General features: G+C 46.8%; 2 protein-coding genes across 2 annotated transcripts; both read left to right on the forward strand.

The window, feature by feature from the left end:
* The first annotated feature begins 229 nt into the window (after nucleotides 1–229).
* Nucleotides 230–15092, forward strand: recql5 (RecQ helicase-like 5). Its single transcript, XM_083677779.1, has 19 exons — nucleotides 230–360; nucleotides 842–963; nucleotides 1127–1642; nucleotides 2099–2195; nucleotides 2356–2467; nucleotides 2812–2974; nucleotides 3146–3228; nucleotides 9151–9366; nucleotides 9785–9887; nucleotides 10650–10686; nucleotides 10861–10919; nucleotides 11492–11565; nucleotides 11696–11789; nucleotides 11918–12130; nucleotides 12398–13071; nucleotides 13171–13216; nucleotides 13509–13739; nucleotides 13898–13970; nucleotides 14137–15092. The coding sequence occupies exons 1-19, from the start codon at nucleotides 267–269 to the stop codon at nucleotides 14247–14249; spliced, it is 3120 nt and encodes a 1039-aa protein (XP_083533905.1). The 5' UTR covers nucleotides 230–266; the 3' UTR covers nucleotides 14250–15092.
* A 734-nt stretch (nucleotides 15093–15826) lies between these two features.
* On the forward strand, nucleotides 15827–22883 carry cdr2l (cerebellar degeneration-related protein 2-like; the record flags this gene model as incomplete). The annotated part of the gene is made up of 5 exons (XM_083677917.1): nucleotides 15827–15905; nucleotides 20075–20187; nucleotides 20934–21082; nucleotides 21533–21697; nucleotides 21920–22883. The coding sequence occupies 5 exons, from the start codon at nucleotides 15827–15829 to the stop codon at nucleotides 22881–22883; spliced, it is 1470 nt and encodes a 489-aa protein (XP_083534043.1).
* Between the last annotated feature and the right edge of the window lie 1251 nt (nucleotides 22884–24134).

Genomic DNA, 24134 nt, shown 5'->3' on the forward strand with positions numbered 1-24134 from the left:
GTACCCCGGGATCCAATCAGAGTGGTGGACATTGAGTGTGTGCAAAACATGCACTCATGGCCTCTGTAGTTAATCGTAATCTATGTACACTAAATACAGGAGATATAAACTAGTACAGCAGGTAAATGCGTTAAAGCGGTATTCCCTGTAATAACGTTTTGCCTTATTTTGTGCATTTCTCACCTGCACGCATGCCGTGATGTCATTGTTATGCGACGGCGAGAGTGAAGTTTTGTTGTCAAGTTGTGAGTCCCGCTGCATAAGTGATGACTTCCATTAACCGGGCTTTAAAAACCCATTTTGGGTTCGATAAGTTCCGATCCCAGCAGCAGGAGGACATTGTCAAAGCGGTTATCAAAGGTTAGAACAATAAGCATTTTGAACACGTTAACACAGACCTGAGACTTACGTAGCTGGAGGAGCTAACGTTAGCTAGCTGCTTAGCTACGGCTTCAATCAATCCCTTGCTTGGCTGTCAACAGACAACATTAGCTGTCTGTTTACCTTAAAAGAGCTGAGTATTTTCTACACTTAATCTATCACTAACTTGTATTTACATCGGAAATGCTTTGGTGTGTCTTCGAAGATTTGTCAGGGTGTGTTTTTACATGGAGGTTGGCTATCTGACATCAGGTTACAGGAGTTACAGTTAACGTGTGTGTGTGTGTGTGTGTGTGTGTGTGTGTGTGTGTGTGTGTGTGTGTGTGTCTATATGTATGTATTTGTGTGTGTGTGTGTATATATATATATATATATATATATATATATATATATATATATATATATTAGATAGATACAGTAGACGAAGGGGGTGATGATATACGACTCATGTTGTGTGCAGGTGACAGGGATGTGTTTGTGTGCATGCCAACCGGGGCAGGGAAGTCCTTGTGCTACCAGCTCCCTGCAATGTTGGCTAATGGCATCACCTTGGTCATATCCCCACTCATCGCTCTCATCCAGGTGAGGCTCTCTCTGTTACAGTTTGTCCTTTACTTCTTAATTCAAATGACCAAACTAGACAGACACGGTTTGTGTCCTTGTTTCTCGGAATGACATGCTTGAATCCTTCTGACGACTCTCACGTTGCTTTGTATCTCCTCTCTTTCTCCCGTCTCTTCTTCAGGACCAAGTGGAGCACCTCAGGGAGCTGAACATTCCCGCCTGCTCCATCAATTCCAAGCTCCCTGCGGGCGAACGCCACATGATCCTGAGCGACCTGGAGAGTGAATGCCCCAGGCTGAAGCTCCTCTACATCACCCCAGAGATGGTGGCCTCCCCTTCCTTCCAGCCCTGCCTGAAGGGCCTCTGTTCCCGGAAGCTCCTCTCCTACCTGGCTGTGGATGAGGCCCACTGTGTCTCCCAGTGGGGGCACGATTTCAGGCCTGACTACCTCAAACTGGGCAACCTGCGTGCCCGTCTACCGGGGGTGACCTGCGTGGCCCTGACAGCCACAGCTCCTAAGAATGTGCAAGAGGACATATCTCAATCCCTGAAGCTGCGCTCGCCGCTGTCCTTCATCACGCCCGTGTTCCGCAGTAATCTGCACTATGACGTGGTGTTCAGGGAGCTGCTGGAGGACCCCTACGCCCACCTGCACACCTTCGTAAAGGAGACGCTGGGGGACGGGTCTAAAGGACAGGTTGGTACATTGATACACTCAACTCTCGCTCAACAGACATTATTTCCTCATATTTTAGTTTTGTTTGCTTGTTTTTACAGCATTTCTGCTTTTATTGGGATAGAGACAGTAGAGATTGACAGGAAGGATGGGTGAGAGAGAGGAGGGATGACGTGCAAGATATGTCGACGGTCGAAATCGAACCAGGAACCTTGCGATTTTGTGTTATGCGCATTAGTGTGCTATGCCACTAAGCGCCCGGGACAGGGAAGAATATTGAGTGTCCATACACACACACTGCAAAAAAAAACAACAACTCAGAAATGTATTGTTTATTATACCATATGCATGATGCATAAGCGTAGAATGCCAATAAGTGAAGGTGATGAGTGAAGTCAACATCCGTTGTGTACTATGTTTATTCAGTGTGTTGTCTAGTGGCAAATGCTTGGGAGATCTCTGAATGTCCTCCCTCAGGGCTGTGGGATTGTGTACTGTCGGACCAGAGACGGCTGTGAGACTGTTGCCCACCAGCTGACTCGGCTGGGCGTCCTGTCCAAGCCCTACCACGCAGGTAAAGTATCCCTCTAGGATTTCCAATCATTGTGAGCAGGACAGGGTTACTGTAGAACCATGATACCGACCCGAGCATTGAGACGGGCTCTTTTTTAATCATTGAGTGGTCCAACAAAAGTGTGGGACTCACAACCTTTTTTTTCTTCCTGCTTGTGTAGGGCTGAAGGCACTGGATCGTACCGAGGCGCAGACTGACTGGATGCAGGGGAAGGTGGTGGTCATCGTGGCCACCATCAGCTTCGGCATGGGAGTGGACAAGGCCAACGTCAGGTGAGGATGGGAGTGGACAAGGCCAACGTCAGGTGAGGATGGGAATCCTCAGGAAGCCTATTGAGCCCAAGTGTTGGTGGTGAATACATGCCACAGGAATGAGAGAAGAGTGTGTGACTTTCATTTTCATTAAGTTTTGAGGCTGGGAATCGAATCCTAACATCTGGCATGGTCCGTTTCACAAACCAAACATGAAATAATGTGTGTGTTATTTCTAGCGGGGTAGTTAGTGCGTAATGGAGGTACCTTGTCTAATATTTCCCCAAGAGACTCTGTGTGTGTGTGTGTGTGTGTGCGTGCGTGCATGCGTATTCGCATATTTATCTATATTTTTCATCCAACAGGTTTGTCGCTCACTGGAACCTGGCCAAGTCTCTGGCCAGTTACTACCAGGAGTCTGGGCGTGCGGGGAGAGACGGGCTTCCCTCCTCCTGTAGGACCTACTACTCCCCCAGAGACAGGGAGCAGCTCAACTTCCTCATCCGCAAGGAGGTGGCCCGCAAACAGGTGAATAGGAGGACCACACTGAAGACATGATCATTAGGGGACATTTATATATATCATCATCTTACTTGACCCCTGATGTGAACACAATGCATAGTAGTTGACGGCAAGAGTTAAAATATGGTTGTTTATGGAGCTATTGCATGAGTGAATGATTTCTGTACTTCGCTACAGAAAAAGCGTGGCTCAGATAAAGAGCAGGATAAGGCGGCCATCACAGACTTTGAAGCCATGGTGTCTTATTGTGAGCAAGAGGGGTGAGTTTGAAACATAAACACATGCTAGTACTCTGTTTTTAAATGTTTATTTCATGCAATATACAAAACCATAACCATACTGCATAATATGAACCCTGTTGAACCCTTTTAAGCCATAAAGTAAACTTTTTTTTATTGCCACGTCGACAACAACCTCTCACTTGACTGTAACGGAACTGTTTCACTCTTTGCTTGGAGAAAATACTCCATATATATCCATATATATCCATATATATCCTTCATACATTTTAGAATAAATGAAAAAAACTGTAAAACGATGCTGCAGTTACATTGTTGTACAGCAGAGGGCAGACATGGGCCTCCCCATCTTCTATGATAGAAGTTTGTTTTTGCTGAAACACTTTCACAAGGGGTGTGGTGGGAGTCTCCATTTGTGAGGCTCTGATGGAAGCTGAAGAGAGCTGCTCAAGTCTTCTCTAAACGATGGGGGGGGGAGTTGACACTCAGATGGTGGTCGGTTAGACTGTGAGTGTGAGTGTGTGTAAGTTTAAACCGTCCGAGAGGCCCAGTCTAGCCCTGTCCTTCTCCCAGGTCAAAAGGCTGCATTGTTAGCCTTTCGAGCCCCGGGATGCTCCATGGAATGTTGATACTCCTGAAAGCCTGGAGGTTGGGGCGTGTTTGCCAGTCTCTTAGGGAGTCTCCGTGTTTATCTAGAGTGCTGTTGTTCAAGGGCTGGGCTCTTTTATAGACCGCGTTCACACACTCTCTTCATGGGTCCTCATTCGTCACAGGTTAAAAAGGGGCCTGCCCGTAGAGTGCCTGTCCATAATGTCTTTCCCTGTGGGTTTTCACACTCTCCACGGGTCCTCATTCGTCACAGGTTAAAAAGGGACCTGCCCGTAGAGTGCCTGTCCATAATGTCTTTCCCTGTGTTTTTTTTTTTCACGCACACTGTCTGGGGTCCTTATTCCTCCGATGTTTGGGGGACCACAGAGTGCTCTGTCAATAATGTCTCTCTGTCGGGAGGATAGGGGGCCTCTCTCAGGTCTGGGGGTCTTTGGGTCTGCTTTTGCGGGCGCAGCAGCAGCAGGTCACACAGGCCATCAACATCATGAGCAGGAAGACCACTGGGGAAGAGAACAGGGGTTGAGGATTAGTCGAAGGTTTTCTTTTGACAGTTATAGAATTTTCACGCAAAATGCTTTGTGGTACTGGTTGACATTGTACGGTCTTAGTGGTTTGAGGTATACATTCTAAGATGGGTCTATAAAGTGTATCATTATTCAAAATGTGTTCATTGAGAGACATACGTATTGACTCTGTGGTAAACGTTCTTGGTGGCGTTCAAAAGTTAAATTCTAAGACGTCCTCGGTGGAGGATGTATGAGAGACTGAGCCCGCTGGGACCATATATACTGAAAAATGTATGCACTCAGTGCAATGTAAGTCGCTTTGGATAAACGCGTCAGCTAAATGGCATATATTCTAGATATTATATCAGCTCACTGATGAAGAGGACTAGGATGAAGAAGGCCCCCAGCTCCAGAGGGCTAGCTTTGGGCAGACCCTGTAGCTTGGTCCAGATCTTCTGCAGCAGGTTCAGGGTCTCCTCCCTGGCATCCATCCTATTGGCTCAGGGCTACTGTCACTCGCAGGGGCACTGCAGGTTGCAGAGTACTTCTGATTGGTTCGTCTGGGTCAGAATTGGATGTGGAGCAGTCGGTCCACCTCTGGTATCTGTGTGTCACTGGTGTGGTGTGCATGTGCCCACTGAGATGCACCTGGAGAGTAGAGAGTAACATGTATGTACTGAGAGATCAAAATACACCTTTCAGGTTGTCAATTTGTTGACAGTTTCACTGACTAACAATGTCAAAGAGCTTGGTCAATCTGTTCTGACTCGTGTGGTATAGATGGTGGAAAAGAATGACATGAACATACACTCACTGAGCACTTTATTAGGAACACCTGTACACTGTACACATACTCATGATGGAGGTGGTGTAATGGTGTGGTGGAGGTGGTGTAATGGTCTTGGCACACTTTGGGCCCGTTAATACCAATCAATCATCGCTTGAATGCCGCAGCCTATTTGAGTATTGTTGCTGACTATGTGCATCCCTTCATGGCCGCAATTTACCCATCTTCTAATGGCTACTTCCAGCGTGATAACGCACCATGTCACAAAGCAAAAGTCGTCTCAAACTGGTTTCATGAACATGACAATGAGTTCAGTGTTCGTCAGTGGCCTTCCCAGTCACTGGATCTGGATCCAATAGAACACCTTTGGGATGTGGTAGAACGGGAGATTCACAGCTTGAAATTGCACAATCTGTGAAAAATCTGCAGGAATTGCGTGGTGCAATCATGTCATCATGGACCAGAATCTCAAAGGAATGTTTCCAACATCTTGTGGAATCAACGCCACGAAGAATTGAGGCTGTTTTGAAAGCGAAGGGAGGCCCTACCCAGTATTAGTATAGTGTTCCTAATAAAGTGGTTAGTGAGTGTACATCTCCTTCTCTAAGAGCGAGCTGGAGAAAGGGAGTGTCTATTTAGCCTGTGGGGGTCTACTCTCAAGCATGTGGTGGTTTTTCTGGTCCAGGGTGAATGTATGTCCTACATTGCAGCATTGTAATTACAGCTCCCAGCATAGCTGAGGGCTGACACATTGGCGTTGGAATCCTGTTATCAAAATACCCAGCGGGAGATTGGAGAAGGAGAAGAGAGGAGGGATCCCACTGTCTGACTGGGTGGAGAGAGGACTGTCCCGTACTATTTCAGGGGTAGACACACACATGTTGGTTGTGTTAGGTGTGGGTTAGGCTAAGCAGAGTGTATACTACTGTATTTTCGTTTGTAATCAGTGAACAACATTGGGTGTGACGGCCATTTTGTGTCAAGATGCAACCAAGATCCTGCTCAAGTTAATTGCCTTCTGATCGGTCCTCAGTCCATCAGGCTCTCTACTCCCCCATCTTGTTTGGGCTGCTAGTCAACTACAAACTCCCCCCACTTCTCTATCACAACAAATCAACCTGATTGGACAACAGTCCTCTCCCCTGCAACACTGAATTAGCTTCTTGCACTTGCCATATAACCTATAGGTATTGTATATATTTGTTTTATCAAAGGGGAAAGCTATGCATTTGACAATGAGCGTTGTGTTTGTATGGGTGTGATGTGTAAACAGACTGTTTGCTCCATTTAAAGTCACAGTGTTTCACTTTTTTTTGGAGGAATGTGTTCTGTGTATAGGCCATTTTCTAACTCATCTTTGCTTTGTCAACTGACACCCATTTAGTTTTGAAACAAACTAAAAAAAAAAACGTTTCTCACACGGACCTGTTTCTTGAGCTCATCTTCCCAGACATCTCTTTCTCAGGTTTAAACCTTCTAGCTGGTGTAGTAATGGGTCCCAAAGTGGGCTTTAACCAGTCTCAGGTTTCATGCCTCGCAGTATCGTGAGAGCCCACAGCATTAGACTCACGTTAACTTTCCAGCTGCTAAATATGTCATTATGATAATGGAACACTGCAGAACCCCCCTAGGGCAGTTCCCATACTGTAATCACATACATGCCTCACTGAATAACACACGTTAAAATGCACAGCGTGACAGCTAAAAACACACTCTTCACGTTATTTAGTTTTTTTGTGCACTCTTCATAAGCTTTTGTTAGCCGTTCCTCTGTTAAGCTATGTTCTGCATTCACTGACATCGGCACACAGACACTTTGCAACTCCCCTGGATGACACTGAGTAATTCTCACACATTCAACAGAGCATGAATCAAAACAGCACAACAACGAAGCTTGGATTACTAAGCCAACCAGTCAGTTAAGAAACACAAGAACCAACGCATTTCTTACCTGAGGGAGTGTGAGTGAGTGTTCCCTGTGTGAGAGCGTCTGTGTGTCCTGTCTGTCTGTCTCTGTCTATCTCTCTGTCTGTCTCTCTCTCTGTCTGTCTGTGTGTGTGTGTCTGTCTCTGTGTGTGTGTGTGTGTGTGTGTGTCTGTGTTGGAGAACAGAGTCTAACAGACAGAGGTAGTGCTCTCAGTCTCCGGCAGCCCAGCAGTCTGGTCAGGATTAGGGTTAGCACAGTTAAGTCCCTCAGCTGGTAATTAGCATATGGAAACAGAGAGCAGCTAAAGCCGTGCATCCACTGTGTGTACAGGCTGGACAGTACCTTAATAAACTGAAGTTACGAAACAGGCTTGGAAGTGAGTGAGCTTCTCCAGATGTCTCCCTGGCTCCCCTCTCTCTCTCTCTCTGTGTCTCTCTCTCTCTCTCTCTCTCTCTCTTTCTCTCCTCTTCTCAGTATTGTTTGCTTTCTCCCCAGTTAGTTTGTTGTCCTCTCTTGGTGCCGGTAGAAGAGCCAAGGGTGGTGCAACACTGTTGTTGATCTCCAGTCAGACGGGACCCCTGCTGTGTTTTTGTGCTGTCTGTATTTCTGTGAATACAGCTCATCACCTCCTCTTCCTCCTCCTCGCGCCGTGGTTCTTTATCTTCTTCCGACAGTACTCTCCTCCTCCTCTGCTACATGAGTCTGTTGTCTTCTCTCTGCTCTGTATGTCACTGTTTATTTTTTTCTCTCTCTCCCACTCCCTCTATCTCTCTTCCACTCCCTCTCTCTCTCTGTCTCTCTCTCTCTCTCTCCTCTCTGTTGATGGTTTTCTCCGGCTCCCCGCCTCCCTTGCTGAGACCGCCTCTTTCCCCCCCCTTTGATCACCGTGGAGACGGGGTTTCCATATCTAGCGGGGTAGTTAGTGTTTGTGCGTAATGGAGGTACCTTGTCTAATGCTTCCCCAAGAGAGAGTGTGTGTGTGTGTGTGTGTGTATACATACAGTACATTACATAATATTAAACTGCAATAGAGAGCTGTATGTGAAAAGAGGCGTGACCCCCCATCTTGTAAAACAGCATTATCAAATGTTGAAATCTGCTTCATATATATATATATATATATATATATATATATATATATATATATATATATCTCCTCACCATCCACATGTTTTATAGAGCAGCTACAGTTGGTGCAGTGTTTTTGATCTAGAATGATCTAGAATGTCTGTTTCCTCAGTATATCTACTCAGGAGTTATTCCACTCCCCCTGATGCACTCCTCTCCTCATCAAACAAGTTCCTCTGATAGCAGAAATAGCATCCTGATCACCGCTCTGTGTCAGTGACGGAGGACCTACCCTGTCGCACTGTGATACCTCACGCATCTCAAGTGGAGCTGTGAGAAACACACTCCATCAACAGCCAGCCTTGCCTGAGGGGCTGTCTGTCTGTCTGTCTGTCTATCTCTCTGTTTTGAGTGAGAGAGCGAAAACAAGCGGGATTGTGGGTTGGTGGGGAGGTTGGCCCTAGTTGACTTGGTTTCATCATCGCACATTGATCATGTCAGATGATCTGTTGTACAAGTGGTGCCTATTGATCAACCAGCACTGTCTCTGTGTAGCCACATGACATCTGATTGATTGCTTAGCATATGCAATGTGGCTATCATCCAGTATCTTTTATATAGGCTGTATAATGCTCTTTCATATAGACTGTATAATGTTCTTTCATTTAGACTGTATAATGCTCTTTCATATAGGCTGTATAATGCTCTTTCATATAGGCTGTATAATGCTCTTTCATATTGGCTGTATAATAATGTTCCATATAGGCTGTATAATGATCTTTCCTATAGGCTGTATAATGCACATATTATGTAATGTGAGTGTTTCTCAGGCATGTGCCACATCTTAGCTGAGAGCAACAATGCTCTGGGAGAGGTCCTGAAGGGATGGGTGGGGTTACATGCCTTTGAATTTGAGGTGTGTATTTGTGCACCTGTGCATTTGTACAAGTGTGTGTGCGTGCGTGCGTGTGTACGTGCGTGCGTGCGTGCGTGCGTGCGTGCGTGCGTGCGTGTCTATAACCTTGTGTGCTTCTCATCCTCCTCAGCTGCCGTCATGCCACCATCTCCAAGTTCTTTGGGAACCAGAAGCCAGACTGTGCCGGGGCCTGTGACTACTGTCGCGACCCCAAGGCTGTCCGGGCACAGCTGGAGAAATCCTCCTCCCTCAGCACCAAGACCAAAGCGGTCCAGAGGCCCGCAGGGCCGTTTGGGTTTGACCGGGGGCTCTACGCAGGGGGGAGGAATGGCTACGGCTTTGAGAGGTATGCAACCTGATGTTGATGTTTGGACTGTACCAAACAGTTGGAACATCTAAATATATGTTTTTAGGACATTTCTGCTTTATTGGGATAGAGATAGTAGAGATTGACAGGAAGGATGGGTGAGAGAGAGGAGGGATGACATGCAGGATATGTCGATGGCCGGAATCGAACCAGGGACCTTGCGATGATATGGTATGCGCCCTAGTGTGCTACGCCACTGAACGCCCCAACAGTTGGAAAATCAAAGGATTTTTTTGCTGTTTTTGAGGAAATGTTGGCCTTACAGATCTTGTCTGTTGATGTGACCGTCTTATTCAGTCGGTCATTGTGAGTGAGAGGTCATTGTCTTCTGTTGTGGACGTAGTTTGTGGAGTAGTTTGAGATGTCTGTTCTGAACTTCTGGTGTGGTGACCTCCAGACATGACGAGGAGTGGGAGGGCGGTGATGATGGCGAGGATGAGTCAGAGACAAGGAAGAAGGAGTTTGGAGATCTCTTCAAGAAACAAATGAAGATACGGAAGGTGAAAGCTATTCTCACACACACACACACACACACACACACACACACACACGTTCTCAACCTGTACAGTCTGTCCTCTAGCTTCCACCCACAGTCATACAAGAACCAAACATCCTCCCTTAAACATTCTCCATAAGTACAACCTCTTGTCCTCTGTTTGCTGCTCCCTCTCCTTCCACATCTGTTTGCCAGCTGTGGGCAGGCAGGCGGACAGGCAGGCAAGCAGGCAGGCTGGGTATGTGGTTGTGGGGGCCCCTCTGTCAGAGCAGCTTGTGGTAAATCGCTCCCACATGTGGAGGAGTATTGGCACGGGGCTGCAGACCCCTTCTCCTCCTCCTCCAACACTCAAACCCCCTTGTTCAAATCTCTCACATAAATCCTGACAAACAAAAGACGTGTTGAGTTAAACTACGACGGTGAAACTGTTGGGCTGACACTTTGCCAGCAACAACAAAGGGAGTTGGGAGTTGTTGGGGTGGGCGGGGGGGCGGGGGGACGGACACGGGCCAGTAGGTGAGATGTAGTGCTGGAGTGAGGGAAAACCAGTCGGCCTTCCCTAGGCTGCATTCCAAACTGTCTGCTGTATACCACAGTAACTGTTCTGCTCTCATCAGATTAGAAGTGACGTGTGATGTGTGAATGCGGTTGACGGCAAAACACAGTGATCAGTGTTCACTGTTTCAGAGTAGAATGTTTGTTTTTTCATGTTCACTGTATTCAGTGTCACATTTTCTTTAATCTTCCTCCCTGCCTTTCTCTGTAGCTGTCTGCTGGCCACAAAGGAACTTTTATCCCTCCAGGTGGGTCCTCTGTGATTGTCCTTCACACACACACACACACACACACACACACACACACACACACACACACACACACACACACACACACACCTCTATCAGTGTAAAGCAACCTGATGATGATAGAGGCATGTGGGAGTGTTTTTTGGGATTCCTAACAGTTGACTGTTTCTACAGATGCTGACTGCCCACTAAAAGAGGCCAGCAGCCAGAAAGTCCCCAGGCTGACTGTAAAGGTACAACACCACCTCTATAAACACACGCACGCACGCACAAACTCTCACACCCATGCAAACCAATATCACGCTCTCATGCTTTTGATATTAATTCACACGTCCACAGAAATTCAGTGACTCAACCATCATGAGAACTGAGAAACAATTAGAAACAATATGATAGACAAACAAGATGATGTTTTAAACATGGTCAGACTCTCACTATGGTGTCCCTGGAAAGAAAAGGGTAACAACATAGTAGGTTGAGATCAAAGAAAGACACTAGGCTACACTGCCACTGTGTGGCTGGTATTTGTATTACAATATAAATCTCAGAACCCAGTGAGACTTATTTATTTATCAATAAATCGTGCGTATTCACTTAAATGGACAAACCGTTTCTACTGTGGCCAGTGCCTCTATTGTTGACACCTGGTAGTTGAATGAAGCTTGTATGAAATGCCCTTGTTTTATACTAGGGCCTTTTTGGCAATTTATCCCCTGAAAATATAAGTGAAGCTTAGATGAAAAAATTTAATATCTTATCTTGTCCATGTTCAATCTTTCTTTACTCAATGTGTATTGTATTCCAGGCCAGAGAGCACTGTCTGGCCCTCCTGCAGGAGGCTCTGACCAACCACCAGGGGGCAGCAGCAGACACATTCAGGTATCAGTCAAGACAGAAGAACACTTATATTGCAGTGTCACTGACTCACTGGAGATGCCATTACGACAATTGAACCTACATTTCTTCCTCTATCTTCCTGTCCTCTCCTCCACTATCCCCCCTCTCCCAGCTCAGACATACTCTCGATGGCGGTGGATATTGAACATGAAGTCTTAAAGAGCGCCAAGTCTTCCAACCTGTACAAAGCAGCTGTCCTGAAGAGGGTGAGTAGCTCTGAAATGTACTGACCTTCTTACCACTACTTTAATTCTAGATAAGTGCATATGGAGGCTATATAAGTCATTGTATTATTTTAACCGGTTAATTATTGAACTCATCACCTCTTCCTAAGGTGTCAGAGATGAAGAAGGGAATATCTGCCTCAGGAGGAGGAGGAGGAGGAGGAGGAGAGGGAGGAGAGGGAGGAGAGGGGACTAGTAGCAGCTCCACTGAGACCAGAGAGACAAAGACTGAAGCCAATGTTGAAGAAGCACCTTCCTCCTCCTCTTCCTTCTCCGTCGCTGAGGAGCAGCAGGGGTTCACGTCTGCTTCACAGATCTACTCCGTAAGACCCAACATTGATGGGGGGGGGAAAAGCCCCTCTGGCTCTACCCGCTTCAGAGAAGGATATTCTTAGTCATTTGGTGGCCGTAATGAGGAACAACCTGTCTTAATGGCTAACACGCAGTGACTCAGCCCATTGAGACCAATGTCCCAGACTGATGATGTGTCACCCCCAGTACAAACAGGATGCATGTGATTACATTGAGGTTTATGTACAGGCTCAATTTGGTGACTAATGGTCCCTCGCTCTCTGTGTTTCACTAACCAGCTAAAGCGCAAGCGGATAGGAGCAGGCCTGAGGGGCTCCTCCAACCCGTTCCAAACAGCCAGGGAGCTGCTTGCGGCCTCCAACAGTGAGGGCTCCTCAGCAGGAGCGTGGGCTGGGGCTGGGGCTGGGGCCAGGGCCGACAGGGGGGAAGGGAGCGGAGGGTTCTACCACGACAGCCTTGGGGGCCCTGGAGAGTCAGCCGACGAGGAAGACCAGGGGAAGAGGAAGGAGACAAAGACTACCGATTCAGCAGACACCATTACCTCGTCCATCAGAGCCAAAGCCAATGCAGTGGCCGTCTCTCTGAACGATCCCACCAAAGCCCTGAGCAAGAAGCAGCAGAAGCTGGCGAACGCTGTTAAGAACTCTCAAGACATATCCCGGTACTTTGGGAAGAAACCGGTGAAGAAAAGTCAGGTGCAAGAAGCAGAGATGGGAACCAGTGATACTTCACCTCAAGTCTCTGCGGTATTCCCCACGCCATCCCCCACTCAGGAAGACACACCTGAGGCGGTTCCCATGGAGACCGTCTCTATGGATACCAACCCTATAGAATCCGTCCCCACAGGCACCATCCTAAATGAAGTCATTACTGTTGATGATGATGATGATGAGGACGACACTTGTATGATAGAGGATGATAAAGTGGAAGCTAAACTGGAGCCTACCACAGAGTAAGATGTCTTTGAGCTCTATGTGTATTAATGTATTTGATTTACATTTGTTATTTTGTTTCTCCTCTCCCCTTCTAATGTTTACTGTCTCCCACACAGACCAAACACACATGAAGACAAGCCCAAAGCACTGCTAATAGAGAAGGTATTTACACCCTTTCACAGTACAGTGACTGCAATAGGGGCACTGTTACTCTATCAAACTGGTAACACAGATATTAAAGGTATAGTTCATTATTTTACACCAGATGGTTACTTGCCTTGAAAGTTATCTATGGGCCAGGAGAAACTGAAATCCATGGTTCAGAGTTGATGCCCATAGACTTCTTTCAAGGTAAGGAACCGTTTTGACTATGAGTTGTAAAATAGTGAACTATCCCTTACATGACTAAAACCTTGTTGCTGATATCCACCATCTGTCCTGTTGTGTTTGCCAGCTGTGTGAGGACAGGATAACGGACAGGGAGCCCCTCCCCCCAGCCAAACGCAGCTGCCCCCTGCCGGACAACAGGAAGAAGGTGACCTTTAACCCCACTGTACATCAGACCACGCTGGAGCCAGGCACCCCAGATAAAACCCCACCCAAGGCTGTGTCGTTGAAGGAGGTGGCGGACATAGTGGTCCGGTGTCTGGACCCCTTCTACAAACAGGGGAAGTTCGCCACCAAGGTGAGGGTGACGGAGGGAGGGAGGAGCTAGAGGCTGGGGATGAGGATGTCGTCTCTCTGTTCTAATACACTCAGGAGTGTATTGAACCTATGGTACCTGTGATCATTTTAGAAAACCACCACAGATATGTTATGTGATACTATTCCTTTTTATTGTAGGAGCTGTTCAAGTCCTTTGCCCGCTGCCTGTCTCATCTACTAGCAGAGGGGAGGGGCCGGGGAAGAGATCAAGGTCAGAAAGGCTATATATTCGTGTGTGTGTGTGTACGTACGTGTGTGTACGTGTGTGTACGTGTGTGTACGTGTGTGTACGTGTGTGTACGTGTGTGTACGTGTCCCATAACACGTACGTGTTATGGGAGATCTGCCTTGTCTAATACTTGTATGTGTGTCCACAGTGAAAGCGGAGGCAAAGTCTCTGATAAGGAAGTTCTTCAGCGGAGTGAAGCGCTGTGAGAGCGAGGAAGACTGGAAGAACCTGAGAGGTCCCCACAGCACTAACACCTCATAGGACATAGGGACGGAGGGATGGATGAAAGGAAAAACGGAGGACGAATTGGGGCTCTGAGAGCCAGCTTACACCCCCCCCCCCCTCTAAGTTTCCCCCTTAGGTTTCTTTAAGGCTGAGCTTTGAGCCATGACCGACATCATTTACTGCTATGCTGTGTCAACTTCAGTCTCAAGCTGCTGTGGTGTGTCACAGTAATTTAGCCATACAACATGTATACTGTACACTAAGTGTCTGCTGGGCATGTTAGCCCGTTCTGGTCTGTACACTGGCTGTACAACATTAAACAGAGACAGGTCTTCGTTTGATGTGTAGCACCGGTGGATAAGAGTAGAACGCAAACTCTGCTTTTGTGACCTGGTCTTTTACTTTAATAGACTGACGGGATAGCCAACTGACTGAATGAATGAATGAATGAATGAATGAATGAATGAATGAATGACCAGAGAAATGTTCTCTAAAACTCTCCTGGTCCTTGTTTCATTTAATCAGGTGATATCTTTTTTTCCTTTGTTAGTCTTGTCTTATTATCTCTCTCAATGTGACCTTTTGTTTGTGTGATGGGATAGAAAGAAACTGTTTTGCACATATTTTTTTAGTTGTCTGTATGTTTTACAAAGTTGGTCTCTAGGCTGGAGTGGGCCTGTGTGATGATGTTGACTGGGTGCCATTTTTCATTTTAACAAACTACAGCAAGGTACAGCTCTGTTAGTCTTTTGAAACATGAGGAAATCCAAAGAGCGTTTGATGCACCAATGGCCACAATACCCTGCTATATGAAGACATACCAAATACTGTTTGCTCCTCCGTGAGACCTAACTGTTTACAATAAAATCTAATGCTGAATGTGTATACTACTGGTGGTACCACAGCATGGGACATCCCTTATTGTTGATGTAGAATAAGGCTCTCATGAATCTTTACAATTTGAGTAAGTGGGAGGACTGTTTCATGGTGCAACATCTTCCCTGTAGGCCAACTGTATGATGTTCTGATTGGTCGCTAGGGGAGAGGACGGGGGCGGGGGGGATTGTCACCGAATGAATAAAGAGAGATATCGGCGCAAAGCACGAGTGCGAGAGAGGGGTGTGTGTGTGTGTGACAACAGCTGGACGCCTACGTAAATAACAACATCATGCAAATTCATTAAATACTTATACGGCACCATTCTTCACGGCACCACTTTCATTAAATAAGCTACGCATTTAAACAGATAATGCGCGTAATCACGGACTAGAAATTATAATAAAAAAAAGAACATCACGTAATTATTTACTTAACCGACATTATGACACTGTATTTTGAAAGATGTATCTTAAGTCAGGTGCGACAATTTGTCATTCGCTCTCCGAACGATGAATGTCAGAATGATGATGATGATGATGGGGGGGCGGGGGGCAGCAGGTGCGCTGACGGATTTTCTCTTATGATGATGTAACGCTGCTGCCGAAAGGGTTACAGTTTTTCGGAGGCTGCGCCGTTTGGGATTTCTTGCTCATACGAGGCGTGATTTAGCTTCCGGGCGGAGATTTCGCAGAGCAGATCGCCGGTGAACGTCCACAACGATAGACCGTGCATAGATGCTTCGTGCAGGCAGGATGGAGGAGTTTGTCACGGAGGAAGACGAGCCATGGTACGATCAACGGGATTTGGAGCAGGGTGAGTACAAGAATAGTGTTACAGTTGTGCTCGTCACGGTTGCATTTGTTGCTGGTTCTGTAGTGTGCAAAGGAGCATACCAAAATCTATGACAAATCGCACCTGCTGAAATTGAGATATCGCATATTTGATTTATCTCAATTGGCTCTTGAAGAAAATAGTATTGATTGTCATTATTATGATATCAGTCTGTACTGTACAACCATAGGTTTAGAAGATGCAGATGGAGCACACTCCCAAGTCAAGGTTTCACCTGTCAGTCCATGATGCGCGCACACACACACACACACACACACACACACAGAGAGAGAGGCCTATCCTATCTTTTCCCTCTCCAATTATTCCAGTTTCGAGTTTCCTGCCTTTGCCAATTATTCTGATCTCGTCATAGTGTTCTCAGAATGAAACCACTGTTTCATGTACCTGTTCTGCCTCTCCATACTTCTCCTCCTTCAAAAATATAGAACATCACATGTCAACCTTTTGCCCTGGCATTTTCATCAAGTCACTCAGATGCTGAACAGTGGGACTGGATCTGCTGGTGATCTGTTGGATGGTAGACAGGGAGTTGATGGAAAAACAAGGGGGATGTTCTGGGACTCGGAGAGAAATGCTTCACATTCTCCAAATTCTGTCCGTGTAGAACTCTGAACAAAGACTCCATGCAATGGACTGTCTGTGACTGTGAGGGAGAAGAAGGGCTGAGTGTTCCATCTGGTCCTTCCCTGGTTATACTGGGCATATAGTGCTCATAGACTTGGCACGGGACAAGACAACAAGATGATCAAAGACTCTCCTTTAATACCGTCTCGTCACATGGACAATGAGGGAGATGCTACCAGTTCAAAAGGCACCTAATCTAATGCGTGGCACTCCGCTTTTTGCAATTCACCATGGAAGGCTGGAGATTCGTCTTACAGAGTGACACACGCCCTTGTATCTCCTCCACAATGATTGGATTAAGCTAACTCAATTGAACCCAACACACAATGTATCCCCCCACCACTAATGGCCAGATAGATAAAGATGAGGGTATAGTCTAGGCTGCTCTTCCTTAGTGCATTTGTATTGATCTGGCTGAACCTTTCCCTCCACTGCTCTTCTAACCTATAATCCCAGGAAGGGAAATGGGGTGTTATTCTAGCATTTATCATTGTCATTTTTTATAGTGTAAAAATGGTTATGTAGGTCAAATATGATTAGTTATATGTATAGATATGGAGCGATATTAATAAGACCTCTCCAGACCAGATGGTGTGTGTGTGTGTGTGTGTGTGTGTGTGTGTGTGTGTGTGTGTGTGTGTGTGTGTGTGTGTGTCCTTCCCCAGCCCATGCAGGGCCTCCCTCCACATCACCCCCTCACCTGATTACCCGATGACCCAGAGAGGGGAAGCAGCTTTGGGTCTCATCAGCTTGCTGTGGCTAGAGCTACTGGCTCGGCACAGGGAAGCAGGTGGATATGCAGCCGTTCAGAGCTCTGGATCATCTCAGCATTATTCAATATCGGGACTTAGAGAATTAAGCCCCAGCAGGGTGATCTGATTAGGGAGCCCCAGACAGGACCTCCTAGCAGGGGATCAGAGATCTCAGATCTGGGGTTAGAGAGAGAGAGAGAGAGACTTTGTGGCAAACCTGCATGTTAAATACTGCATGTTAGCACATGTACTGTTCCAAGCTAATGATCTTAGTATATGCTTTGGTCTAACATTGTCTTATCTACTCGTTTTAACCCTATAAGTGATGATGTCATTACATAAGTAGTCTATTCCTAGGCCTGCTTGATTTATTGACCTCTGTGCTCATTGTTATCGGCCCAACATATGCTGTGTGTGTGTGTGTGTGTGTGTGTGTGTGCGTGCGCGTGTGCGTGTGTGTGTGTATCTGTCTGTCTGTCTGTGTGTGTGTGTGCGCAGATGGCAAGGTATGATGTCATACTTATAGCAGCTTATTCAGAATGGTTGGGCTTCACTAGACGCCACGCTGTATGAGAGATACACATCAGAAGGCATTACAGTGATGGCAGAGCTGCACGTGCAGAAGGCTGCAGTGCACATGAGCCCTGTGTGTGTTTGTGTGTCATGCTCACTTGCCATGGGAAAAAAATGCTAGGCCTACGATGATTGATTGGTGTTAATGGGCCCAAAGTGTGCCAAAAATACATTCCCTACACCACCTCCACCATGAGAAGGTGTACAGGTGTTCCGAATGAAATCCTCAGTGAGTGTATTTGGCTGCTCCATATATTGTTTGATTTATATGGTATGTATGATTTATATGGTATGTATGATTTGTATGGTATGTATGATTTGTATGGTATGCGCTCAGTGAAGTGGGAAAGCAATGGCGTGTCCGTCCTGGAATATACCTTTCTCTCTCCCAGCAAGCTGAGCCTCTCATTTGTCTCATCTTCTTTTTTCAGCGCTGAAATCTCCTGTGCGTGTTGCCTTTGATAAGATTACGTAACTTGGGCTCTCGACAATATATACGTGTGTGTGTGTGTGTGTGTGTGTGTTAGTCACGTAGCGTTAGAGAGGACCTGAGGGTGAATGCTCGCTGTACAAACTCTCAATCTCACTCTCTCTCTCCTCGGCTACTGCCTCTGTATTACAGCCCCTCATCACTTTTGTGCTCCAGTTCTCTCTTCCTGTTATCATCTCTTCATTGTGTTGAAACAGGAAATTACAGCCTGACCTTGGGCTGCAGGGGAATGGCAGAGATGAGCTCATTAGGCTTTGTCCCCTGCAAGGCTTTAGTCCTGCTGTATTGCTTACTTCTGTTACCTGACTTACACTCACACACACACACACACACACACACACACAGCCGTACAGTAGTAAATCATATCAGACCCCTTGAGATGTGTGTGTATGTACGAAGCGTCCAATAGTCCCACTGTTGTATTCTTGCTGACAGTGCGGGTGCACTGTGGTGATAAATCGCTGCATTCACGTTCTATAATGGAGGTCAATGCCTCCCACCCCCTCGACTATCATGGGTCTCACAGCATGTTGGAGACAGAACGACTCTCCTCCTCCTTACTCTCAGTCCAAGAAGGCCTCGTCACCGCAGCCGATAAATAATGGATCCATCAAGCTGCTCTGTACAGTAGGAGCCTCCCTGTTCTTTTCCAGGCCTCTGTTGTGCAGACAGGATCATGTTTGTTGTCTCGTTTGGATGTGTATATCCAGGGATGACTGTCAAAGCAGATTAAGCACAGAGAGAGCAGAGATGTGCTGTTTTTTTTTTTGTAGTGTGGCCTGGCCTATTCCCTTGGAACCAATTGCTTTTGCCTCAGAATAGGACTCGCTTGTTACTGTAGCAACAATTGCATAGGGACTTGGGGACAGCGTTGTTTTTAGCAATGGCTGTTAATGCTAGCAAATGGGCCCTGATCACAGGCTAAATCTGTCTTATTTATTTCAGTCACCTAGACATAGAACATGACATTATTGTTGTTGTACTTTATTTGGCTAAAATGCCTATGTCTGCAGATATACATAGCTTAGATATACTTAGCTAACACAGACAAAATGCTGACTCAGGACTTTCCACTCAAAATCTCCTTTATTGGCAGTACAATGACGACTCGAGAGGGACTGCGGTCTCTCGTCCGTTGTGACTGACATGTCCTCCATCTATGAATGCTCACGGTGGTAGAGACCTGTGTTAGTTTGACCTTTGACCTTGAGTCGTCCTGACAGACCCTGCCTTAACTAGGTTTTTCCCTGCAGTCTCTTTCTCTCATCTCCATTTTCTTGAGCTCGTCTTGGCCGAGGTCACGGCAGATCTTTTTAATCAGAGAAGATGGAGGATTAGATGAATGAACTCCTGCAGGCAGAATTGAATTAAGGGATTTTCTCTCTGTCTCACTCTTATTGCATTTGATCTTAACTGAGAGGGCGAAGTCTTCAATTCAGCATTATCAAGGAAAGCCACTGCCTTTGGTGAATGTCGTTAAACGTCAGAAGTAATTCATTTTATGCCCTGTCTACCACAACCAAATCAGAGATATTGACTGGGTATAAAAGACAACAATGGCAACAAGCAGCATCACACACAGGTTAAACTGGAATACAGTAGCTGTCAAAAAAACAGCTTAATAAGGTATCATTATATTTTCCTTTGTGTTCAGTACATTCACCTTCTTTCTCTCTCTCCCCCTCTCTCAGACCTGCACCTGGCTGCAGAGCTGGGGAAGACCCTTCTGGAGCGCAACAAGGAGCTGGAGGACTCCCTACAGCAGATGTACATTAACAATGAGGAGCAGGTGCAGGAGATAGAGGTACGTGTGTGTGTGTGTTTGCTTGCATGCATGCCTGTGTTTATCATCATGATTACCGTCAAACTGCTGAGAGGGCCATATCATCAAGCCTTGGCGCCATGCAAGCGATTGGGCGTCCGCTGAAGTGTGTGTGTGTGTGTGTGAGTTTTATACTGCTAAAGATGCACTCTACGATCCCACAAAGTGCCTCTCCTCTCTGGCACAATTCCATTCTCCTTGATCCTCCATCAAGACAATTAAACCCTGCAGAGTTGTGAGTGGAGCGGAGCGGCAGAGGAGAGGAGCGCTGCCGCATTAGAGGCAGTGTTGACTCACTGTGCTCGGTGGGAGAAGGCAACCCGTTGACTCCTCTGTCACAGAGCCAAATCCGCCACCTCATTAAGCAACAAAGAGACTCGCCTCCTTATTAGTCAACGACAAAAGCAGCTCACTGAAGGGTAAAAACCCCTGCCTGCAATCACAAACATAAATCTGCTGTAGCGGGGGAGAAAACACAGTCTGTCATCAACTTGTTTGGGGAGACATTTATCGCTGTGAGCCGCGAGCATGTTTGCCACACTTATCCTCTAAATATCAGTTGTGACGTTTGAGAGGATTAACCTTTATGGGCACCTGTGGCATTCAAGTCTACATGCCATTTAGGCACATTAAGCCATTTTAGATAATATATAGATATACTCTGTGTGTGTTTGTGTCTTTCCCTGTGCTGTATATTTACTCAACCATGTGTGTGTCCACGACTCCAGTACCTGTCCAAGCAGCTGGAGATGCTGAGGGAGATGAACGAGCAGCACGCTAAGGTTTACGAACAGCTGGACATCACGGCCCGGGAGCTGGAGATCACCAACGAGAAGCTGGTGCTGGAGAGCAAGGCCTCACAACAGAAGATCGACAGGTGAGGGGGGAAACACTCTCAAAGGCGGTGTTCAGGCTGGTTTCAGCCTTCGTTCAGGCTCAAACTCAGACTCAGACCAAACTTTATTGCTATACAACACAGTTGTTAGGCGTGTGTTTTGGAATTGCACAAGAAGCGAAAAACAGTTATACTACCACATCACATTCTAAGCAAGATTAGTTCATAGCTTGTTTTCCTCATGGTATTTATATCAGGCTTTTCAGCTAAGTCAGTAGATGCTTGGTTCTTGAATGGTAACCACTGTTCATAGTAAATATGTATACGAAGTAAACATTCTTGTTCCTATAAAACTGGCTCAGCATGGCTGTACAAGTATTGTGTGTGTGTGTGTGTGTGTGTGTGTGTGTGTGTGTGTGTGTGTGTGTGTGTGTGTGTGTGTGTGTGTGTGTGTGTGTGTGTGTGTGTGTGTGTGCGTGCGCGCGCGCACAGGTTGACGGGGACCATGGAGACGCTGCAGAGTCAGGTAGATACAATGACTGCTCGGGTGGAGGAGCTCCGAACACTGGAGGAGCTGAGGGTCCGTAGAGAGAAGAGGGAGCGACGGAAGACTGTCCACTCCTTCCCCTGCCTCAAAGAACTCTGCACCGCACCACGGTCAGGATCAACGAGCCAATCACGGCTTTGTGGTCATATAGAACGCTAAAATCTAATATTATCAACACCAAAACTACTCTACTACAAAACGTTAAAAAGAAGTATATGATTTATGTCCAAGTGAAAAAGTTGGTGAAGAAGCACACAACAATTTATATCCTCAAACTGGAGACCCCTACGATGTGTGTGTGTGTGTGTGTGTGTGTGCTATTTCTCTGTCAGGTATGAGGACGGCTTCCTGGTGGCCAACCCAGGCAGTGTGGACCTGGTGTCAGAGCGGAGGCCCCTGGACGAGGAGAACGAGCGCCTGAAGGGCGTGGTCTGCAGCCTGCGCTCCTCCATGGTGGCGGAGCGGGGACGCCGCGAAGGTGCGGAGCGTGAGTGTTCTGCTGTGCTGCAGGAGTTTGAGCGTCTAGAACAGCGCCTCCTAGGGGCGGAGGGCTGCCAGCTGCGCGTGCAGGAGCTGGAGGCGGAGCTTCAGGAGATGCAGCAGCTGAGGAGGTCTCGCGTGTGTCTGATGGGCGGGGTGGAGGAGGGCCTGGAGCAGACACTGCTCAACAACGCCCCCGAGACCGACACCCCCGAGGAGGGGGTGGGGCTGGAGGAAGGAGGGGAGGGCGCAGGGGAGTCGGGGGGGACGGGGGGAGGGCAGCAGGGAGGCCCAGTGAGGAAGAGCTGCAGCGACACAGCGCTGAATGCCATCTCGGCCCGCGACGCCTCGGGCAGGCGGCAGGGCAGCTACGCGCTCCACGCTAACGGCGTCCGCAAGCGGGGCATGTCCATCCTGAGGGAGGTGGACGAGCAGTACCACGCCCTGCTGGAGAAGTACGAGGAGCTGCTGGGGAAGTGTCGGCGCCATGAGGAGAGCCTCTGTCACGCCGGGGTGCAGACCTCCCGGCCCGTCTCCAGAGACCCCTCCATGAAGGAGTGCAGCATGGCCTCGTCCGGGCCCACAGTGGCTGCGCCGGCGATGGCTGGGGGGGCAGCCGCGGCCCCTCTCACCCCGCCAGAGACCCCCTCCACCCCAGAGGCTCTGGAGGGCATCAGCAGGCAGGTGGAGCAGGTGGACAAGAGGCTGGGCCAGAACACACCCGAGTACAAGGCCCTCTTCAAAGAGATCTTCTCCCGCCTGCAGAAGACCAAGAGGGACATGAACTCAACCAAGGGGAGAAAGACCCACAAATGAGATGGTGTTTTTTTTCCCCCACCCTCCTGACTTTGATTAATGCACTGACTGTAAGAGCAAATGGGTACAAAAGCCACAGACTTGTTTATTTGTAATTGATTTCTCTCACTGTTTAATCTTTGCTTGTTAGAATTGGTCACTCATGTCTTAACAGCTCTTTCCTCGGTGACAGGATACCTGTTGTTATGCATGGGGGGAAAATATGATGCTATCTCCTGTTGATCTTTTCCTCTGCTTTTATCATCCCTGACATCTGGAAAAGAATAATTTTGCATATCACAACATGAATGAAAGGTTGTAGAGGTCTGATGAAGTAAGGATATGATGATATGATGTCTGATATGATAAGGATTATGATGATATGAGTAGATGCCTTGTTTATTGATCGAACGTTATTTTGTAGTGCACTAATATCCTTGTTTGGTCTGTCTTTGTTTAAGACAATCCAGTATAATAAGACAGAGAGAAGCTGTACTAATAATATGTTAATTAAGATGCATTGTTGCTAAAACAACAAATTAATTGTTGAATAATCTGTTTGCCAATGACTGACATACCGGTATCATGAGAAGATGTGATTTCCTCATCAAATGTAATGCTATGGTCAATGTACCAATTGTTAAAATACTTCCTGTCCACAATGAATATGGACGACTAACACTCTTAGGCCTTGTCAACATTCTAGGCATGGTGCATGCATCAATCCAATACACCGTATACACATTTCTAAATTGGTTTTGAAAATCTGGTGAACATTTTACAGCAGTGGTAATTTTACCAGATAAAAACCTGTGGACCTGAATTGAGAGCGCTCATGATCCTCAAGAAAATTGCTAACTTGTTTTCAAACTGGTATGTAAAAACTGTTATTTAGGGTATATATGTGTGTGTGTGTATACTGTATATTGGTGATTTACTCTGAAAGGACTTGCATTCTTCAGATGGCTATTGCTAATGTTGCCAAAATGAAGTGTCACAGCTACCAAACTGAAGACCACCTCGTGCACTGCATAGAAATGTTACTCTTATGACACTTGACTAAGCTGTGTATTTATATTTTCTGTTGAAGCACTGACTCATGAACAGAGCCATGTCTAAGCCCCATGGCACCTTGGTCACTGAAGTGTGTTGATTTCAAATGTACATGTTACATAAGCATACAGGGGCCTCAGCCTCCACCTCCTCCTATTCCCAGTGATACTGTTGTTTTGGTCGTGTTTAAATTCAGTGATAAGTTAACATGCGCTTAAG

The sequence above is a fragment of the Argentina silus genome (assembly GCF_951799395.1).
Source record: "Argentina silus genome assembly, chromosome: 9".
NCBI lineage: Eukaryota > Metazoa > Chordata > Actinopteri > Argentiniformes > Argentinidae > Argentina > Argentina silus.

Bases quoted from the DNA above. Each gene is read 5' to 3' on its own strand.
- recql5 (XM_083677779.1), top strand. From the start codon at position 267: ATGACTTCCATTAACCGGGCTTTAAAAACCCATTTTGGGTTCGATAAG. The intron at 964-1,126 runs GTGAGGCTCTCT...TCTCTTCTTCAG, and splicing joins CACTCATCGCTCTCATCCAG to GACCAAGTGGAGCACCTCAG. The intron at 12,131-12,397 runs GTAAGACCCAAC...TTCACTAACCAG, and splicing joins CTGCTTCACAGATCTACTCC to CTAAAGCGCAAGCGGATAGG.